General features: G+C 37.7%; 1 protein-coding gene across 1 annotated transcript in view; it reads right to left on the bottom strand.

Moving 5' to 3' along the window:
* The window catches only part of PTPRK (protein tyrosine phosphatase, receptor type, K), a 311,793-nt gene that overhangs the window by 246,067 nt on the left and 46,573 nt on the right, over positions 1-19,153 (bottom strand). The window contains 1 exon segment of the mRNA XM_009325628.1: positions 13,259-13,530. Coding sequence (XP_009323903.1) covers positions 13,259-13,530 — 272 coding nt within the window.

Genomic DNA, 19,153 nt, shown 5'->3' with positions numbered 1-19,153 from the left:
AAGCTTTTGCAAAATGACATAATTAAATTATTTTTCATGTGCTGTGCTTTGCCGTCATCCTGGCCCAACCCAAAGTATTTTTTCGTCAAACTTAACAGAAAAGATTATGAAAGTATAAGGATTTGGAATGCGTTAGCCAAATTTTGCCTGTTAAGTGAAGCTACCAAGGTGGTTTCCACAGACTTTGCATTGGAAGTGTTCTGTAGCAGAGAAACTGCTCTGCAGGCTCAGCCGTACACAACACTTACAGAACCAGTTTTTACACTACAGTAGACTGACTGTAGCAAAATTACTATGGATTTAAAAAAGGACAAGCTAGTTTTCCCAATTTAATTAACAATCTAATTAAGCTGGAAAAGAAAATTACTTACCTTTGTTATGACTTTACTTTTGAGTAAAATTATAACCCTCTATGTGGTTATTAAGAATATCTGTACCTGGATTACACTGACATTTTCAGATTCACAGAAAAAGAAACTAAGCTTATTGCCTGTACTGCTGATGCTGCCACTCCTTTTTGAGAATAAGCGAGACATACATATGCTCAAAATACAATGCTCTCTAACTTGAAAAGTAGAAACATGAAGACATACGTATTTCAGCAGACTTCCCCATTACAGGTCTGACCACAGTCAACAAGGTCCTGAAGCATACTGATTTTTCAGTACTATCTTACCACTACTGTTACAATTTTGAAAAAGAAAAAAAAACAAACAAGCCCTTTCTAATTTGGGGGGCAGATCTTCTATCAAATATATTGAACCTAAGTGATGGTTCTTTAAAGCTACAGCCAAAGAAAGCGTATGTGTCTAGTTTAACTGTTTTGTTGTGACAAAATACCCACTTAACACATTTTTCTGTTTCAATGCAGTATCCAATATTTATCGAACATACGTAAATGAATAATATATTAAAATGCATGCCATGTTCTATTTCACTAGGATTTCTGAATCAAGACAAACATAAAACTGAAACTACTCACATAGCTTTTTGAAAAATACTGGTTATGCTGCATGTTATACTTTGGACAATTTAGTAATAAATTAACACTCGAGAGATGTAATTCAGACTGAATTCAATGCTACCGACAAATGTATCTGATGTTCCAGCTCTTTATGGAAAACCAGACAGCTCCTCTTAAACTGTATTCCCTTTCATTGTTCAAATATATATGGTGTTAAGATCTCATAAGTACATCCAGGAGCCAAAGATGATGCTTTACTTTAGGGTTCATTTTTATCCTTAAAAAAACAAAAGCAAAACAAAAAAAAACCACCCTAGGCACATGCAAATACATGCTGATATACACACAAACCCCATCACATGTACACCCATCATCACATTTGGTGTTTGCTGTTTTTGGTTAAAATAGAAACATGCCAACCAAGCAAATTTCAGCTTTGTTCCATGATTTCTACGTTAAGTTGCACAAAAAACCAACTGGTCTCCTGTCAAAATCTATGACAGAAAATACTCTTTTGTAACCTGCAAGTTTGACTGCAAAGCATTGCAAGCTGCTTGATATTTTGACCTGTATCAAAAAAACACATCACCACATTGATAACTTATCACAGTTTTCAGTACATTACAGAATAGTTTAATAATTCAGTTCACAGAGGAGAGAAATTTGTTCAACGTGGTAGGCTCACTCTTCTCTCCCTAAGAGCAGCAGAAAGTCGAACAACAGATTGTTACCCCACTTTTAAGATTTACATTAAAAAACACTGGAAACATGGTAACAGGAACTTGTCGTCCCCTTGGCTTACCATTATGGAAAAAGGAAAGTGGGTTTATTTTGCTGGTGGTATTATTATTCATTAATTATCATTTTATTTATTTTTAAGAAACACGATGTTCTTTGGGTTTGTGTGTTTTTCACAAGTACAAGCATAGCGTAAAGGGCAGCACATATTCACTCCGCCAAAGGAGAAGTCCAAATATCACACTGGAAGCCTGAGACTACACAGCAGGGAAGGGACCTGTGCCAGTGCAGAGGGAAGACCGACACCGACCTCCCCTAGACCCTTTCCAAGGACAGCAGCTGGGAAGCCTGGGAAAGGGCCAGTGACAGGGGGAGAACCAGTGTCGCAGTCCCCTTGCCTGCAACCATGGGTGCAGCAGGAGAGGGAAGTGCGGACCACAGTGCTGTTGTCCCCCCTGCCCTTCCGAAGGCAAGGCCGAGATTACGAGAGGACCTCACTGCTCCTTGGCTTCCTCTCCGGACACGTGGCCCAGTGGCTGCACTGTAATGAACCAGAATTAGAGAAATGCCAAAGTTCAATTCATCGAAGTTCAACATGGCAATTCAGGTGCATCACTAGCTGAAATTGATTCTTTTTTTTTTTTTTTTTTTTAACTACAAAACCTCTAAAAGAGAGTGAACCAATCAGCAATGCAGACACACAAGGGTGCACTTATATTTGATACAAAAGGTAGCACAACTCAAAAGAGAAAAAAAGGCGGGGGGGGGGAGGGAAGACAGACTTACACAGGTTGCAACTGTTTCTTAATCCATTTTGTGAAGGCTAGAAAGTTTACAGTAATCACCTAAGCATGGTAGAGAAGATGGGGGTGAGAAACAGGGATTCACTCACATGTGAGAGGGCAAGCACGTGAGCATGTGTCTCTGCCTTTAAACTCACAAAAAGAAAGAAAGAAAAAAATCAGAGAAAAGAAAGATTATCTGTCTCCATTCCTGCCTTAAAGTCCACAGAGTTAGTGGACTTCAGTTTTTGTGAGGGTTGGGTTTTGGGGCTTTTTTGCATTTTCAGATGAAATCCAATTCTCAAGTTAACCAGTCAACCACAAATTTTGAAATTAATCAGGGCCAACCAAGTCAACTAATGATCAAACCTACCAATGTTACATGACATGAGCATAACACATGCCCAAAGGGCAGCAATCAGTTGCCACACACACTAGATATAAAGTATTTTGCTGCTGATGTTTAGCAGCTGGAAGATAGGATATTCTCACTCATTCCTTTCTCTCTCTTCTATTGCTTCTTTTCTTGTCCTGTCTTACAGCTCAAGACCACCACCACTTGAATGCCACCACAAAACCCCTAATATTTGATTCCTCTTCCAAAACTTCAGAAGTGCACTTGTGAAGGCTGACATTATAGGATTTTTTGTTTTAAAGGCTTATAATAAAATCATTCAAATTGAACAAATATGCTTTCCTTGCTTGTAAATTATTTCATTCCGTAAATAGCAGGAAACCTTTACTACCTCCAGGTGACAGATGCATGTTTCCTATATTTGAAGAACTAAAAACCTGCAGCACTGAAATTTCAGTCACCACATGCAGCACAATAATAATAATTAAAAAAAAATTTTGATATTAAAAAAAAATTTGACAAGCTATTTTCTTCCAACAGACAACACCTACTGAAGAATGCACAACCTCTGAGATAAATTCATTGCCTGGCAAGCATAGCAAATTTTGCCGTAATTGTCAATTTTGTTATCCAAGCCAGAGAGTTGATCACTCAAGGCTTTAAAAAAAAAAAAAAAAAAAAAAAACAAAAAAAACACCAAATAAACAAAACCAAACAAACAAAAAAAAATTGATGTTACAAAATTTCTAAAGGTAAGAAACAACTCACATAGGCACCAAACAGGCACACACCACTACCCCGGTAAAGACAATGATCGTCACACTGCAGCAGGACAGTAAAGTGACACCACCACAACCCCATGAATTCCTCCGCTCCGCATTAGCAGGGATGCCCACCCTCCTTGCCCCCTCCTGCCAGAGTGAAGTAAATTATACCCCTATACATAGGAAGGTGGGGGTGTCTTTAAAATGCTTTGTAGTATCTTTTGGGCAAAGGGGAAAATTCAACAAATATTGGTTTGTTTGTTTGCTTGTTTAAATACACGGACCTTGTATAATTGATCAGAATGTGATCCTAGTGCAAAGTAATTAATACACGTTTTCCCTTTGAATATTTTTTTTCCTTCAGAGCAACCACCTCAGTTGATTTTTCAACATACCTCAAACAAACTCTGAACTAAAGAAAAGTACATACAGGGTAGAGAGAATTATAAAGATATGAGGCATTTATTTCCCTATGAGGAGGTCATATCACCAGTCAACATGGGATTCCTATTACATACTACTCTGGATGAAGAAAACCTTTTGACTTTACTCCAAGCCTTGGGCTTGTTCACCATTTAGCATTAGAAAAAGAGAAAATATAAAAAAAAAAAAACCACCACCAAAACCAACCAACATGTTTCCATATTGTAGCATGGTGCGCACAGACTCAAAAAAAAAAAATCTTCCAGAGCATTTCATCTTGCCCTAAATAATAAAATGCAAGAAAGGACAAAAAGAAAGATAACAGGCTGCATAATTCTCAGTATTATTTCTTTTTCCCAACATAGGCATTGGAGGGCAGGGGGGAAGGTGGGGAAAATCCAGACATCTAGAAGCATACAATGCTTCACAGCAAAAATTACCTAAGAATACATCTTATCAGTGATGAACTGATGAGTTCAGACGTTTAAGTCAAAGTCCCTGACTCTTCAAGGCCCATAAATTTGGAAGCTGATTGGTTTCCTGTTTTTGAATTGCAGACATTTTAGTGAACTTTTTGATAATGATTCAATACTGCACTATTATACTTTTTCTTTTATTTACTTTCACTTAGGGGTAGTCTGGAAACCCCTAGCAGAGCACAATTCATTGCTCAATCTTTTCAGAACCTGTATAATGAAATAAAGTATTACCAATTTCTGCTTTCCTTTAACCATCTACTTCAAGCATATATCACTGATTTCTGCCATAACCCTCTTTCATTCATTTCACTTTTCATGTGAATAAAAACGTATTTTAAGAAGAGCCGAGTGGAAGAGTATATCATTGCCAGCTCCTTGATAGCATGATATTCAGAATTTTTCTTAGAAAGGGACGGGATCTTGCAGAAGCTGATAAAAATATGACAAAATCTGAGCTTCTTACATAACAAGTAATTATGCTTTCCAACTATAGACAAAAATCCTAAAAAAGAAAAATCTTGACAAAAGGAACCATCCAGAACTTCTCTATTTACACACCATGATTTAAGTCAATCTTGTATTTCTGAAAAATTGAATCAGGCACTCCGAGGTGGCTGATTAGCAATACTGTGTTTTCCACTTCACTGCCTGACAATGCCTGCTGTATGACGGGGAGGGGAACGCTACAGGCTTTTCATAATCTTGGTAATCAAGGTTAATATAAAATTTGCATACCACCTTGCTGATGTTTCCTGGAAGAGTGCTGAGGTTAAAGTCACACATATTTCATCAGAAATTAAGCACTGGCTAAAAATATTACATATTTATCTCAAAGTAAGTCTTCATGAGTTTACAGCCAGTCAGTTTTCCACCCGAGACTTTTAGGTAATTAAAGATAATTTATAACATGGAGTCATACAGCACATTAACCTCCAAATCTTTCATTGCCTTTGGAAATGCCAAGCATCTACTAAATTTTCATCATCTTGCCCTGAAGATATCCACCATCTTGCAGGGAATAGTGAAAAAAGTCAAAATGCTCATCAGCTTCATTGACACTACATTATTCGATGGAAAGAGAATTGAATGTCTTGGATGTATAGCCATACAGTTCGTTACAATACTCCAGTGCTTCAAGTATGACACTTCTACCTTAGTTTTAAGTTCAGATCACACATTTAGCAAAGGAAACCCAGAACACGGGACAACAAAAGCAAGCTACTAACAGACTGTAATATAACAGAAAACAAAGCAGTGGAAAGACAGCATTGAAAACTTCAAACAAGGAAAACGGAAGGAGTAAACTTAGAAAAGCATGTTATTTTCTGAAGAGCTACATTATTGCTAAAGTTTCCTTTTTAGACATACAAACACTTCAGCTTCAAAATTCTGCAAATTCATTTCTTCAGCACAGGACTAAGGATAGAGCAACGTAAGTGATTGCTCAGACTCCCCAGTTCCTTAGCCTGTAAAAACCAAGGCGTCCAAAGTCATTTCTTCTCCTCCCCTGCTGGAATGGAGTTCTCAGTGTTTTGTGGAGGCAGAGCTGTCTCTGCTTGCAATGAAGAAGTACGGTTTGGGTCACTGACTTAGATAAGGTTGACAGTTTTTGCCTGATTAACACTAATCTCTGCTATTTTTATTTGTAAAAATTCTTTGATACTAATTTATCATTTTTGCCCTTTTTTAATGTAGCAGACCCCAAAACAAATTAGGTATCTCCAAAATAGGCTGACAAAAATTAAATCCACCAGGCTAGGAAAGCTATTATATACATCTCCATATGACAATGTAAAAGATCTTAGGAAAAAAAGAAGAAAAAAAAAAAGGGGGGTGGGTGGCAGGGAGACACAACACAACAGACAGGGAAGAGGATGACAGCATGTATCATGCACATTTACTTGCTTTCCCACCACCATCATTCCCTTATCCCTCAGGAACTTCCTGTCCTCATAAATGAGCTAACTCTGCATGGAAAAAATGCACGTTGTGCCAGCCTGCAGAACATACCCTGCTGAAATGATGCCACAGACCTGAACTAACAGTCAAAACCAGCATTGTCATTTCTAAGAGAAAAGAAAGAGCTTCCATGAAATCTCCAATACCTATGGTGGGACTGAAAGCCTGGAGGCTGGCGCGTCAGCCATGACTGGGCTTGTTTGGGCAACGCTCACTTTCACTCTGTGCACTATGATTTTCCAGTTTGAAGACTGGAATGAGACAGTATTTGTAGAAGTCCTTTGAGAGCTCTAAGTGCTTTGTGATTTACAGAACTAAATTATTAAAGTGTTGCTGGTAATCACTCTACTGGAACTTAATCTTTCTTTGTCCTCACCAAATTGATAAACATCTTGGAAGAAGTGAGACAGAAATGTGACAGATACACTTGCACACTTTCGTGTTTATCCTAACAGTTAAAAAAAGATGGTGTTTTGTTTGTACTAACAAGTCTTGAAGAAGCAATAAGAAAGTTCATTATAAAAAAGCATTTCTCCAAGTAACTCTTCAATAAACTTAATCAAAAGACTCTCTTTCTTTATAAAGTGCTGTCTAGCAAGTAACAGTCAGGAGAACACTTAGGGGTTTACAAAGCATTTCTGACAAGAAAGCAACATCATTCCTATTTGGAGATATTTCCAAAGGGGTCCAATTTTCAATCATTAGTGATAGTGGTAAGCCGTGAGACAGTTAAAAGTGCTTTTAACTGATGAAAACTATGGAGGAAAGAAGGAAGAAGAAACAGATGTATAAGCCATTTCGTTGTGTATTAATGAACTAGGAACAAAATAGTTTATGGACAGTCACTGTAAATTCTTAAAAGCCACAAAGTATTCTCAAAGGAGTTATTCCACAAAAGGAGTGCTAAAGAATGATGCACCAATACAAGGAACATTTTGGTGACTTATACTACCTGCCGAACACAAACTGTTGCAAGTTTGGGGGCGAGGGGGGAAGCTATCTGTCTCAGTTTAACAAGTATTAATTTATTTTTCTTTAATTATATTACTAGTCAACCTTCCACTTACATGTTTTACTAAACAATTTTTGTATCTCAGCTAGAATGAAATTCTAGCCACCCACCAAAAAAGTTCTAATTCATACTGTATTTCTGAGAATCCTTAGAAATTGGAGGAATTTAAAAGGCTTTATTTGTAAATTCCAATTTTAGAAAGTGTAAAAATATCTCTTACCCCAAGTTAGATCGAAAGGAGATGACAAGGGGAAAAGAGCCAAGAGAAATGCGCATAGGGCTGGTAGTAGCATATGAAGTTAGTTTTCATTTCTATATCCAGAACAAAAACTTTCACAGAATATGACCAGACTTGTTTAGCTAACCACAGAATATAAAAATTATGTTTAGTCTGCCTAGGAATACGGAAACAAATTAAGTACACATCCACTTGCGGGGGCGGGGGGAGGACTTTGCCCTTTGTTTCTCTATTGTCTATGTTGGTTACTACTGTAACCAACAGGATGGGAGGACTTAACAAAGGCTTAGCAGTTCAGGCCAAAGGTCTACTTACTCCAACATCTTGTCTTTAACAGTGGTCATAAGGAAAGGTACGAACAGACAAGAATGCACATCACTTCCCTGTGCCCCCCCAAAACATTCTCTGCTCCTCCAGCTACTTTCAGCTCACGAGACTTACTGGACTTGTTTGCCTAATTACTGATTTCTAATAGTTCTCTTTCAAGAACTTGCCCAGCCGTCTCCTTAAGCCTACGTACTCCTCTGGCATCCAGAACGGCTACTTCCGACACAGACTTCCACAGGTCTACAGTCTGCTGTGTGACCCACCTCCGTTTGCATCTTTTCAGTCTGGCTCCCTCACCAGACCAAAAAGGCCCCCAATCTTGAACTGGAAGAGGATTCCCCTTCATGCCAGCGATGGTTTTGCAGACCTTTATCATGTTCCCCTGAACTGTGTCTTTTTCTAGGCCAGAGAAACTTAGCCTATTGAAGCACTGTCTCTCACACATGGCTACAGACCTCTGGCGCTTAACTCTTCCTCATGCTGAGATTTCCACAACAAGACTTTCACTGTCTCGCAACTCAACATGCAAGACTTACAGCAAGTTTCAACATTAACTGGCTGGCTGCTTATCAGTTTTTCTTAAAATGTTCAAATGTAACATTTTCTATATTCAATTATTATCTATTTAGTCAACAAAATTACATTAGTTGTTTTATTCGTTTTATTCATCCAGTATGTCTCTGATACTATTTTAAGTCATTTTCTGTATTCCAATATATTTTAAATAAAATCCTTTTAAAATATCAGTCCTTTGGAATGCTTTCTTTTTTTAAAGAGCTTCTTTGGATTTTCTGGATGCTACATTGCACTTCAAGGTTAGAGATCGTATAGAATCTTAAAAATAGGAAGAGGGAGTTTGGGAGGGTGGGTTTCTTTTTCTTGAGTTGGCCTGCGACTCAGTTCTAACGCAGTTCACACAGGCTGTATGTACTTCTGTACTTTCCACTAGCATTTTACTTGTTGCTTTCCCTTCTTAGCTGTGCTAACTGACTAGAACAAATCAAAATTCCCTGCTTTCCCAAACTTTTCTGCATGCAGCTGGTTTAGTCTCACAACGTCTGCAAGTTTAGAATAGTTATCGGATATCCAAAAAGGCAACAGATTCTCATATTTCACAAGAAATCTGTTTCCTACCTTATCTGGCATATGGCCCAACTGCACACACCATTAGTGAATCTTCAATCAACCTGCCATCCTCCCGTAATAGTTCTATTACAGTTTCAAGACCTTTTAAGATCATAAAGGAAAATAACCTTCCAAGATCTTTGAGCTACTTAAACTTTTATAAATCCTATAAATCATCAATATTAAAATAAAGAACAGATTCATTATCCAAATCAGGATTCACAATTCAGCAAGAAAACTATTTAGTTTTCTAGAGTTTTCCTGTACTTTTTCAAATGGTCACATATCATTAGTCTTCCTGAACTGATAAAAGGACTTCTGCTTGGTGCAGTTCAGTATTTTTTGTTTGCTAGCTACACTTCCAAGTGGAACCATCACTCCTATCAAGCAGCTATCCTAGCCAGCCTCTTTATTAAACTACAGAGCCCTATTACTGTATAATGAAGTTTTGAAGAACCATAAAGAAACCAAGTAATTAGTTTTTTTCAACTTTGAGATTCATGGTTCCAGGACAAGAGTTTCTTTATCAGTTCCTGATCAAAGGTTACAAAAACCAGAGAGATGTAATATAAAACCAAAACCAGAAAGTCCATGGTTCACATTGCAAAGTGGACCTCACACATGATCGAGCAAGGATATGACCCAGAGGGAGCAAAATGAATTTGCTGGGGACACACACACAAAAAATAGGAAACAAAGGACTTTTGGGGGACAATGTACAAAAAACAAACAAAAAAAACCCCAAACACACACACACACAAAATTCAAAAAGGATGACATAGTTGGCAAGGGAGAAGTGGAAAAATGCCTGTGACAGAAGCAGAAAGGAAGAGACAGTCCTCAGCAGCTGGATAATTCCTACTGTGCAAAGCAGGAGAGAACTTGGGGAAATGAACAGAAGTATTAGACAAAACAACACATCCAGACAGGAATAAACATCTTAACTAATATAAATTAATGAGTTACAGTAGTAACCAACATAGACAATAGAGAAACAAAACTCCCAGACAGTTATAAAGTTTAAACAACAAATCTCCCAAAATATTCTTCCTTTGAAGCAAACTTTAGGCAGATCAAAGGTGGCATATTTCCAACAGAGTGATAAAAAAAGATTCCAGAACTAACAAGGACCAAAATCAAATCGTATCCTCAATCCCAAGGGATTTTCTAACCAAACCCTTTTCCTCGACAGTTCATCCACGTGTTAAACAAACAGAATAGAAGATGCAGATGCCTTGCTAGCAGGAGAGAGAAGACAGATCGTACCATTACAGGACTGCTGAAACTTCTCGAGTGCAAAATATGACAACTGAGAAATTACAGGCCCCATGCTTGGAGAAACCCACAGGAATGGTCCTAACGTGTAATTAACATTAGAATTCCATGTCATATACACTTTAGACACTAGAAGTTTAAACCAGTGCAAAAAGCCCCTGTGAACTAACAGGAGTATAGAAAGGCACTACTTTGGTTCTCAAGCTCAAAGTTCTTGAACCACAAATAGGCTCAAGGCTGGAAGTGTATTCTGGGGGAGGTATGACCATGAGTTTGTCCTGTTCATGAACTCTTCTACAAGCTTCCACTTGTTATCTGTTATCTGCTATCAGAGACAGGATATGAAACTAAACAAAAATTCAGCTTGATCCAGTAAAGCTATTCTAGAAGTGTACTGTATTTTGTCAGAAAATAAGTAAAAAAAAGGCAAACCAACCAACCGCTCAACAGAATATATTTAGAGACAGGCAAGTAAATGGATTGTTTTTTTTTTTTAATATATATATACATATATATATCTCTATCTTGTAAGTAAAAAGAAATGTTAAGTCAATCCAAAAATGCATAAGCTATATCTATACTGTTGACCAGTGACATGCAAAAACACTGTGCTAGTTTTGAACAGGAAGCAATAAAGCTTCAACCAGCACAGCAGAGCACAGAAATGCTGTTTAGGAGCTAATTAGCCTAGGTGCAGCACTTTATTAGTACTATTAACACAGCCATCCTGCTAACTTCCAAGTCACCATACAAGAGACTTCCTTATACCATAACCTGGGCTATTCAGCCCCTGCTAATCTCTACTCCTTTCCCTCACTTAAAAGTGAAGGAAATGGCAATGAAGGTGACCTGATTAACAAAGTACACACAAACAGTTGTGCTCCGCAGTGATCTTTAGCAGTGACCTTGCTTGTACAGGCAGAGATCCAGTTCCCGGTTTAGTAAAGAACCTCTTCCATCACATTACAAAAATCGATGCATATTTCCCTTCAGTGCTAGCTAAGCTCATGGACCAACAGGTAGATCAAAGTGCCAAAATCACGAGCTAGAGCTCTACAGCAAAGAACTCCTATGAGAAAAGGCGGGGGAAGGATTTCCATGCCAAAGAATAACTCAACTCAAAACTAACACTAAAAAAAAAAAACAAAAAAAAACCCCACCGAACAATGAAGAGCAATGTTGACTTTGAGACCTCAAAGAACCACTTAAAACCACAAAAATACCAACCCTGGTTGTGCAAACAAGCAGGCGTGCATGAACAGCATGCAGATTTCCCCTCCTGTTCATAAAAGCAATTCTGCAAGAGGTACACAAATCACAGCAGGTTGCATTAACAGTTGTCCAGTCCTACTCCAGACTTATTTTTAATTTAAAAATAAACTGTGTTACACGTTATTTCAATATTCTGCTGGATAACCGAGCAAGGCAAAGAATGAATTTAAGCGCAGTCTATAGAGAGATAATGTGAAGGCTGTAACGTAAGTGAAAAATGGCCACATTGCTAAGATAAGGCCCCAACCACCAATCTCATTATCAAGCCTGGCCATCTGTCAGCAGAAACCTGATTTACTGCATATAATACTGCTATACTTGATTACTACTATACTGCTATAAAAGGCTCCTGGTTTTTTAAGCACACCAAAAGCTACTTTCAGCAACATAAAAGGGTTAATAAAACACCTTCTCAGAAGCCAAGCTTTATGAAACCAGGTTTCAGAACTTTAAAATCAAATTTTACCCAGTTTCAATGTCACTGATAGATTAAATTCCTTTATAAATAAAAATATTAAAAACAGGGAAACAAAAACTGAAGAAAAACATGAAATGATAGTAAATTACAACCAGGTTCTACCTATAAGTAAGGCTGCTTGCACTGATGGTTGTTTTTTATGGAGATTATTTTGATGGTGGGCAATTGCAAAGAACTTTAGAAAAGGCACTCTAAGAAACATTCCTACAATACCACTATTCAAGAAAACCATTACTAAAGAGGCCACTTTGCTTCATTTGATAACTAGTCTGGACATCCAAACTGTCTGCAAGAGCACTAATGACCTGAAGTGTCCTTAGACAGGGGTCTGTAAGCACTACATGCAACAATGACATAACACCTCATGGTGTAACAACTCAGATGAGTGCATCTAATCCAACTCTTCCCCCTCCTACACACCAGGACAAAAATGCCTGTCTATGAGATTCATCCTTCACATCAAATACCCACTGAGCAAAACAGCTGCAGGTACTTTCTCAGGTTAATCAAACAAATCAAATAACAGCATCTAGTAATAACAAGACAATTTTTCTCTCTAAACAGCCCTACACTGCAGGTGGTTTTGTCCCATAGCGAGCAAAGAGGAGAAACACACATCCTGAGCAGCTGCTCATTAGGTGAGCACCATTCTGCCTGCACAGCAAATGAAGCAAATGTCATGTGAAAACAACCACAGTTTATGGTCACGTAATTGGACACGGTAACACAGGCATATCCAAAAGAGGAGGGAAGACAGGTACAAATTACAGTTGCATAGGCAATTTATTTCTGGGAGTTTATAATTTTTGATGTTCCTGGACTTTAACCTTAACATTTCTTTTAATGAGGCTTGTTTCCAGCTTTTTTTTCCTATTACAGAATAACAGATAGCTTTGAACGATCACCTCCTATAAGAAAAATACCCATCCCCAAATAACTATTTATTCTGAACAGAACACTTTATTTAAGGACACTGGGAAAATACCAGAACAGACCAAAATGAACGTAAACTGTATAGGACCTCGCCATAAATGTTATAAAGCAGTGAGAATTTATTGCAAGCTTACCTGATACTCATTGGGCCAGAAAGTGCTGACAGCCAACTCCGCTCGAAGCCAGTCTTTGCCAGTGGAGCTGGTGACGTTCCAGATGGGATTAGCCAGCGGCCCTTTGTTCACCCTAACCAAGATGTTCAAAGTGCCCGGGTTTGCTCCATTCTTGCTGTACAGAAGGTAGCTGAAGTCGATGCAGTGAGTATCGTTTTCCTTCATTGTTGGAAGCTGGAGTCGAGTCTTTTCTCCAGGGTCGTGGTCTGAGGAAATCACTATCATATATGATCCTAAAGAAGGGGGGAGTGGGAAAGAAAACAAAACAAAACAGTAGTAAGGAAAAAGATAAATGCCAAGAAACTGATTGTTCAACTGTGAAAAAGGATGGAATGCAAAGGTTTTCATATCCCAAAATCTCAAAATTCAAGTAGCAAGAAATCCAGCAAGGTATAAAATGCCTAGAAACATCACTGAAGCAGTATCTACGGAAGACATCACATATCTCTGAGGACCTATCTAGATGCTTTCACCTACAAACCTTTCTCTCTCTTGTTTTAGGATAAGATAATTGGAAAGAGGATCACAGACAGACTGAATAAAAATAATGAGCGGAGCAAAGGATCATCATTATTCTGAGGTCAGTGAGGCCAAAATTCTCTCAACTTGCTCCACAGGTTTTCTTAAAAAGAAAAATATGGAATAATAAGGTCCACATTCCTCAGTGCACCTTTATTACACCTTTCTCTACCCAGAAAAAAAGGCAAGACTTCAATTTTAGATACATTAGCAATAGAAATAGCTTACTTAGGACACCTAGCCACATTTGTCCTGAAAACTTGGGTTTGCTGCTCTGTTCACCAATGGATTTGAGGGGATAACAGAAGTTTCTATAGCTGGAAAAGAGCTCAACTTCTAAATTTATTTTACAAGTATACAGAAGACAGAACAAGCTGAGCCCGTCTACCTACAAAGGCAGAAAGAGGAAATCAGATGTTTAAACAGGTTATACAGGACATAGTGCTGAAACCGTTTGTCCTGTTGTTCTGCAGAATGGACAGTAAAGACAGGGCTACCATCTATCCTAGCCCTAGAGCACCCCCATTTCTTCAAGAGCAAGAACTCCATACCAGGTACTATCTAGTGAATGAATCCCACAGAACAAAGCTTCTGAGACAGGCAAAACATTACAACCAGGTGAGAAAATCCAACTCAGTATACAATCTGAATCCCTGCCACAGGAAAGTTTCCTAACCTGAACTTACCTCCCCTCCTGCTTAATGATTCCACAAGCTTCATGTTAACAGATTTTGCTTCTACTTCTACACCTAAAGAGCACCAGAATAAAGAGCCCTTCCTCCTGAAGAAGGCTCAGATGAGATCCATCAAAAATACAGTTCAAAAACTAGCCTAAGTTTAAAAAAATCATAGATTTGTGAGCACTTGTCCAAATGAGTAGCCTCATAGAAGCTCTGAGAGTATATACACGAATGAGCATTTATTGATGGAAATTCTTCTCTGAAGTATTTATTTGTATAAACTATTACCATTCTGTACCTTAAGTTTGTCCTTTGATTTTTATGCAACAAGGAACTATTGTGTTCTAGTATGTCCTAAACAGTTGTATTAACCATTCTGAAAACTGTTGACAAGCTGGTGCTCAGGAGATGAAAATTTATGTATACAGATTAAGTCATCTGTGTGACATACTAATTTACTGGCCTGTAAAGATATTCTGTGCTAAAAAAAACTTATAACAAAAGAGAAAGCAATACAATAGAATGAAAGCAGCTATTAAAGTACAATACCAAGATCTTGATTTTTAATACTAAACTCAAAAAAAAGGCTTTAAAGAAAACTCTACTATAATGTAACATGAGCACCCAGAATTAGAATTATATGCAGAATCCATTATCGGATTCATTTTTTATTAGAGAATGTGGCACAGTATCAGTTTCTGGTCATCTCTTCATCATTAATACCCGTTTATAAAGACACAAAGGAATCATGTTATACTATTTAGGTTTGCTGTTGTTATAAGTCTTTAATGATTATGGTCTAAAATCAATTGACAATTGCATGTGAGATGTTCAAAAATGTGTTCCTAAGGCTATGTTCACTGGCGTGTAGTTATTATGCCCCTTGACTCTAGAATAAATTTACTTAGTAACAAGCGTGTTTGTAATCTCTATCTTAATAATACATATGCTCTTACAAGCACCTGATTATTCATGATTGGTACACTACTGAATAATATTCCCAAAATTTTTGGCAATAAATACTACGCATGTGGCAGGGGGAGGTTGTAAGTCAGCAATTTGAGTGGTTTTTTTGCTACATGAGAGTTAGAAAACTGAAAAGGATCAGTCAAAAATTACAAAGACTGCTTTCCACACTGTTAGCACAGATTCTCTGTAGCCATTTACATTGCCTCTTAGCCATAACTTGCAAATATTTCTAAGCAACAGACAAAAAGCAACTGATTTTTTTTCCTACACAAAATAAACATTAACATTTCTAACACTGAGGTCAGGAAGCAGATAAATCCTCCAACTTCTTCCAAAGGGAATCTGTGGAGGGAAGGAAGGAGTAGAATAGAAGAACTGAGTTTTGCAGAATTTCTGAAATGTCGTTTCTCTCAACTTATCTCAAGATAAAAACATTGGGCGGAAAATAAAATCACAATCGAATTATAAGAAATAACCTAGATGTATTTCAAGATCTTGTTCCTATAAGATAATCTGCTATAGTCTTCAGAAACTCCAACATGTATTTTTCTGCATACCAACACATTTTATAGTACTCTATTTTTTCAACCTCATTTTTGATCATTTAAAAATACTTAGCAGTAAATTTGCATATATCTAGCTACATGTGTTAGTCCTACAGCATTTCATTAAATGCTCCAGACAGCATTCATAAACCATTTGTCACAAAGCCAAAGCATCTGTTCAGCATCTCACAAACTACTTCCCCTCAACCTTTTTAAATTTCTTAAGAGGCTATATCCCATGAACGTACACAACCTCACTCCTTCCTCAGTCGTCTACCTACTCCAAGAAACTCAGAAGCCCAATGCCAAAGTAAACTATACCTCAAATTTATATCTTTGAAAAACACACAAAATATTTTATTATGCCTTTTATAAGAAAGTCATTCTTAATTTGTAAAGAAATACTATCTACTAAAATAGGATTGAAAGAGTTGGGGGTTTTTCCCCCATTTATACATGCTTGTAATATCTTAAGTCGAAACTTAAAAAACCTTATGCAAAACTTTAGCCCTACATACTCTATCTGCAGTTTTTTTTTAAACAAGCATTTCCTTTAACATTGAAAACTGTATTTTGTAGTACTCTGTATGTGGCAAAAGTTGCTGTGCAATCCATTAAAGCAAGTGAGGCAACATAAACATAAATAATAGAAATTGTAGAAAGAATAGTGTTTGAAACAGAAGATTTGTAATTAGATGTCCAGCTAAGCTTGAGGTAGCATAGCGTTGATGAGAACAAACTATAAAGTTTTCAAATTTGAAAGGTATTGGCTAACACTAGACACTACTTTTATAAGGTAACACCCACTGGAAGAAGGATCACAGCGGGGACGCATCCCTATGAAAATATGTGCTCACAGAATTAGCACCAAATGCCCCTTCACGTACCAAGACAAATGTATGTGTTTCATCAATGTTATTAGACATGAAGTAAAAGGATTAAATAAAACCAATGCCAGACGATTTTCCTTTAATTTTTAAATAATTAATTACCTACAGCCAACGGGAACTGTGCTGATACGAGATAGTCATTTATAACACTATCCAAATAAATGTCAAAATATGCCTAAGTATTAAAAACAAGACTTTCAAGGATAATGTATGCTCCAGTGTACACTTAGATATTAGCGTACAGAGAACCCAGGCGGTCAGGCAAACATCTAATCTGTTCTCACGTACAGCTACTGCAACACTCAGCCAACCACGTAAATGGGCAGACAGCATTTATATTTATGTACAAATGATGAAACGTAGGCATAACTGCATATGAAAAAAAACACACACACGGGAAACAAACCGGCAATACTGTATTATTTACCAAGTCAAAAGTTCTTCAATTAATAGATGTATTGAATAAAGGGATGACAAAACAGCCAAGTGGCCACTTTCTGGAGCTAACGAATGCCTTGGATTATTATTAGTGGCAATATCGGCACAGTACAAAAGCAAGAGGTGCTAAGCAAACCACTACAAGCAACAGGGAACAATTACCCAGATATTTAATGTTAAAACAGAGAAATAACATGATAACAGGCGATCAAAAGCTAGATGATAAGATATTTTTGGACTGCGCAGAAATGCAAGGTATAAGCGAGGGAAATGCTCACAAACTTATTAATCCCTATGATTAACTATCTAATATTTTCAATGAGAATTTACAGTAACTGTTAGAGCTAACTATTCACAACGGTGCTCCAGGCTAGAGAAGGGGAACAGGGAGAGAAGGAAGGACCAGCAGAGACCAAGTGCTATGGACTGCCCGCAGCCCCCAGTCCCCATCCCCCTGCGCTGGTGGTGGGAATGAAGTTAATCTTTCCCCAAGCCAAGTTTTGCCCGTGACATCCGTAATTGTGATTTCCCAGAGAAGTGATCTGCCTGTCTTTGTCTCGGCCCATGGGCTTTTTCATCTTATTTTCTCTCCTTGTGCTGTTGAGGAAGGGAGTGAAAGAGCAGCTGGGTGGAGGTCTGGCCAAGGTCAACACACCACAGTTGCCAAAAAAGTAAACAGTAGCATAAAATAGTTTTACCTAATTGCAGTTAGATTCTACATATACTATCTGTTTTATTAAATCCCAGTAGAGACAGGTTGTGTGACTTTTGCCATCGTTATTGGCCTAACAGATCAAGCACAAGCAGATGTAACACACTATATACACCTACTTCCCTTCCAGACAAGAAAGAAAAAAAAAAAACCTGACCTGTGCTCTGTTTCCACTAAGATTTTAATAAGGAAGTTGCAAGTGCGTTGCCTCATTAAAAACCAAAATGATAAAAAAAAAATTTAAAAATCCATATTTTGGGCAATAAAAAGAAACTTAACACGAAAGAGCAAAAGTTCATATTTTCTTCTTACAAGACAAAGAATAAATTTCATCTTTGGATGACGCTGGAAGAAATTAGAGGTGAAAAGTATCAAAAGTCATAATTTACACCTGGACAAAGAGCCACTGCTTTTAACTATTCCTTTCACAGTCTATTTTTCACCGTGCCCAAGTGCAAAGTCTTTAGTTACTCTGGCAGTAGGGCTGTTACAAATGTATCACAACCCATCAGCAACATTTTTCTTGAAACATGTAGTTTGACATTTATGTTGCTTCACCCTCCTTTCAGTAATTCCCAGAAGAGTCTTCCCCATCTTTGCAAGTTTACAATCTTTAAAACTCGTAAGGAGTGTTTTCTTTCTCCCAACCGCGTGTGTTTGATTTCTCCAAAGCAAACTCCACCCTCCCATTTTTGCTTCTCTTCTGTTAAGTGCCTTCTATTTATTTGCCAGTTAATAGCTCCTAATACTATTCCTCATGTAAAAGGTCAATCCAATTCTCTCCTGCACAGAATAGAAACATCAGAGTATGAAACAGCTAAACAACACTGCCTCCTAAGCCTTTACCCAGCTCGTGCCAAGAATTCAACTTCAGGATCTGACTTTCAGGAAGATTTTGATGCCTATTCAGCACTTATTCATGAACCCACTAAAAGGCATCTATATAGAATCACAGAATCATTAAGGTTGGAAAAGACCTCCAAGATCATCGAGTCCAACCATCAACCCAACACCACCATGCCCACTAAACCATGTCCCTAAGCGCCTCATCTACCCGTCTTTTAAATACTTCCAGGGATGGTGACTCCACCACTTCCCTGGGC

Source organism: Pygoscelis adeliae, unplaced genomic scaffold (assembly GCF_000699105.1).
Source record: "Pygoscelis adeliae isolate BGI_AS28 unplaced genomic scaffold, ASM69910v1 Scaffold54, whole genome shotgun sequence".
In the NCBI taxonomy this organism is placed as follows: Eukaryota; Metazoa; Chordata; class Aves; order Sphenisciformes; family Spheniscidae; genus Pygoscelis; species Pygoscelis adeliae.
This window is presented reverse-complemented; position numbering and strand designations above follow the sequence as displayed.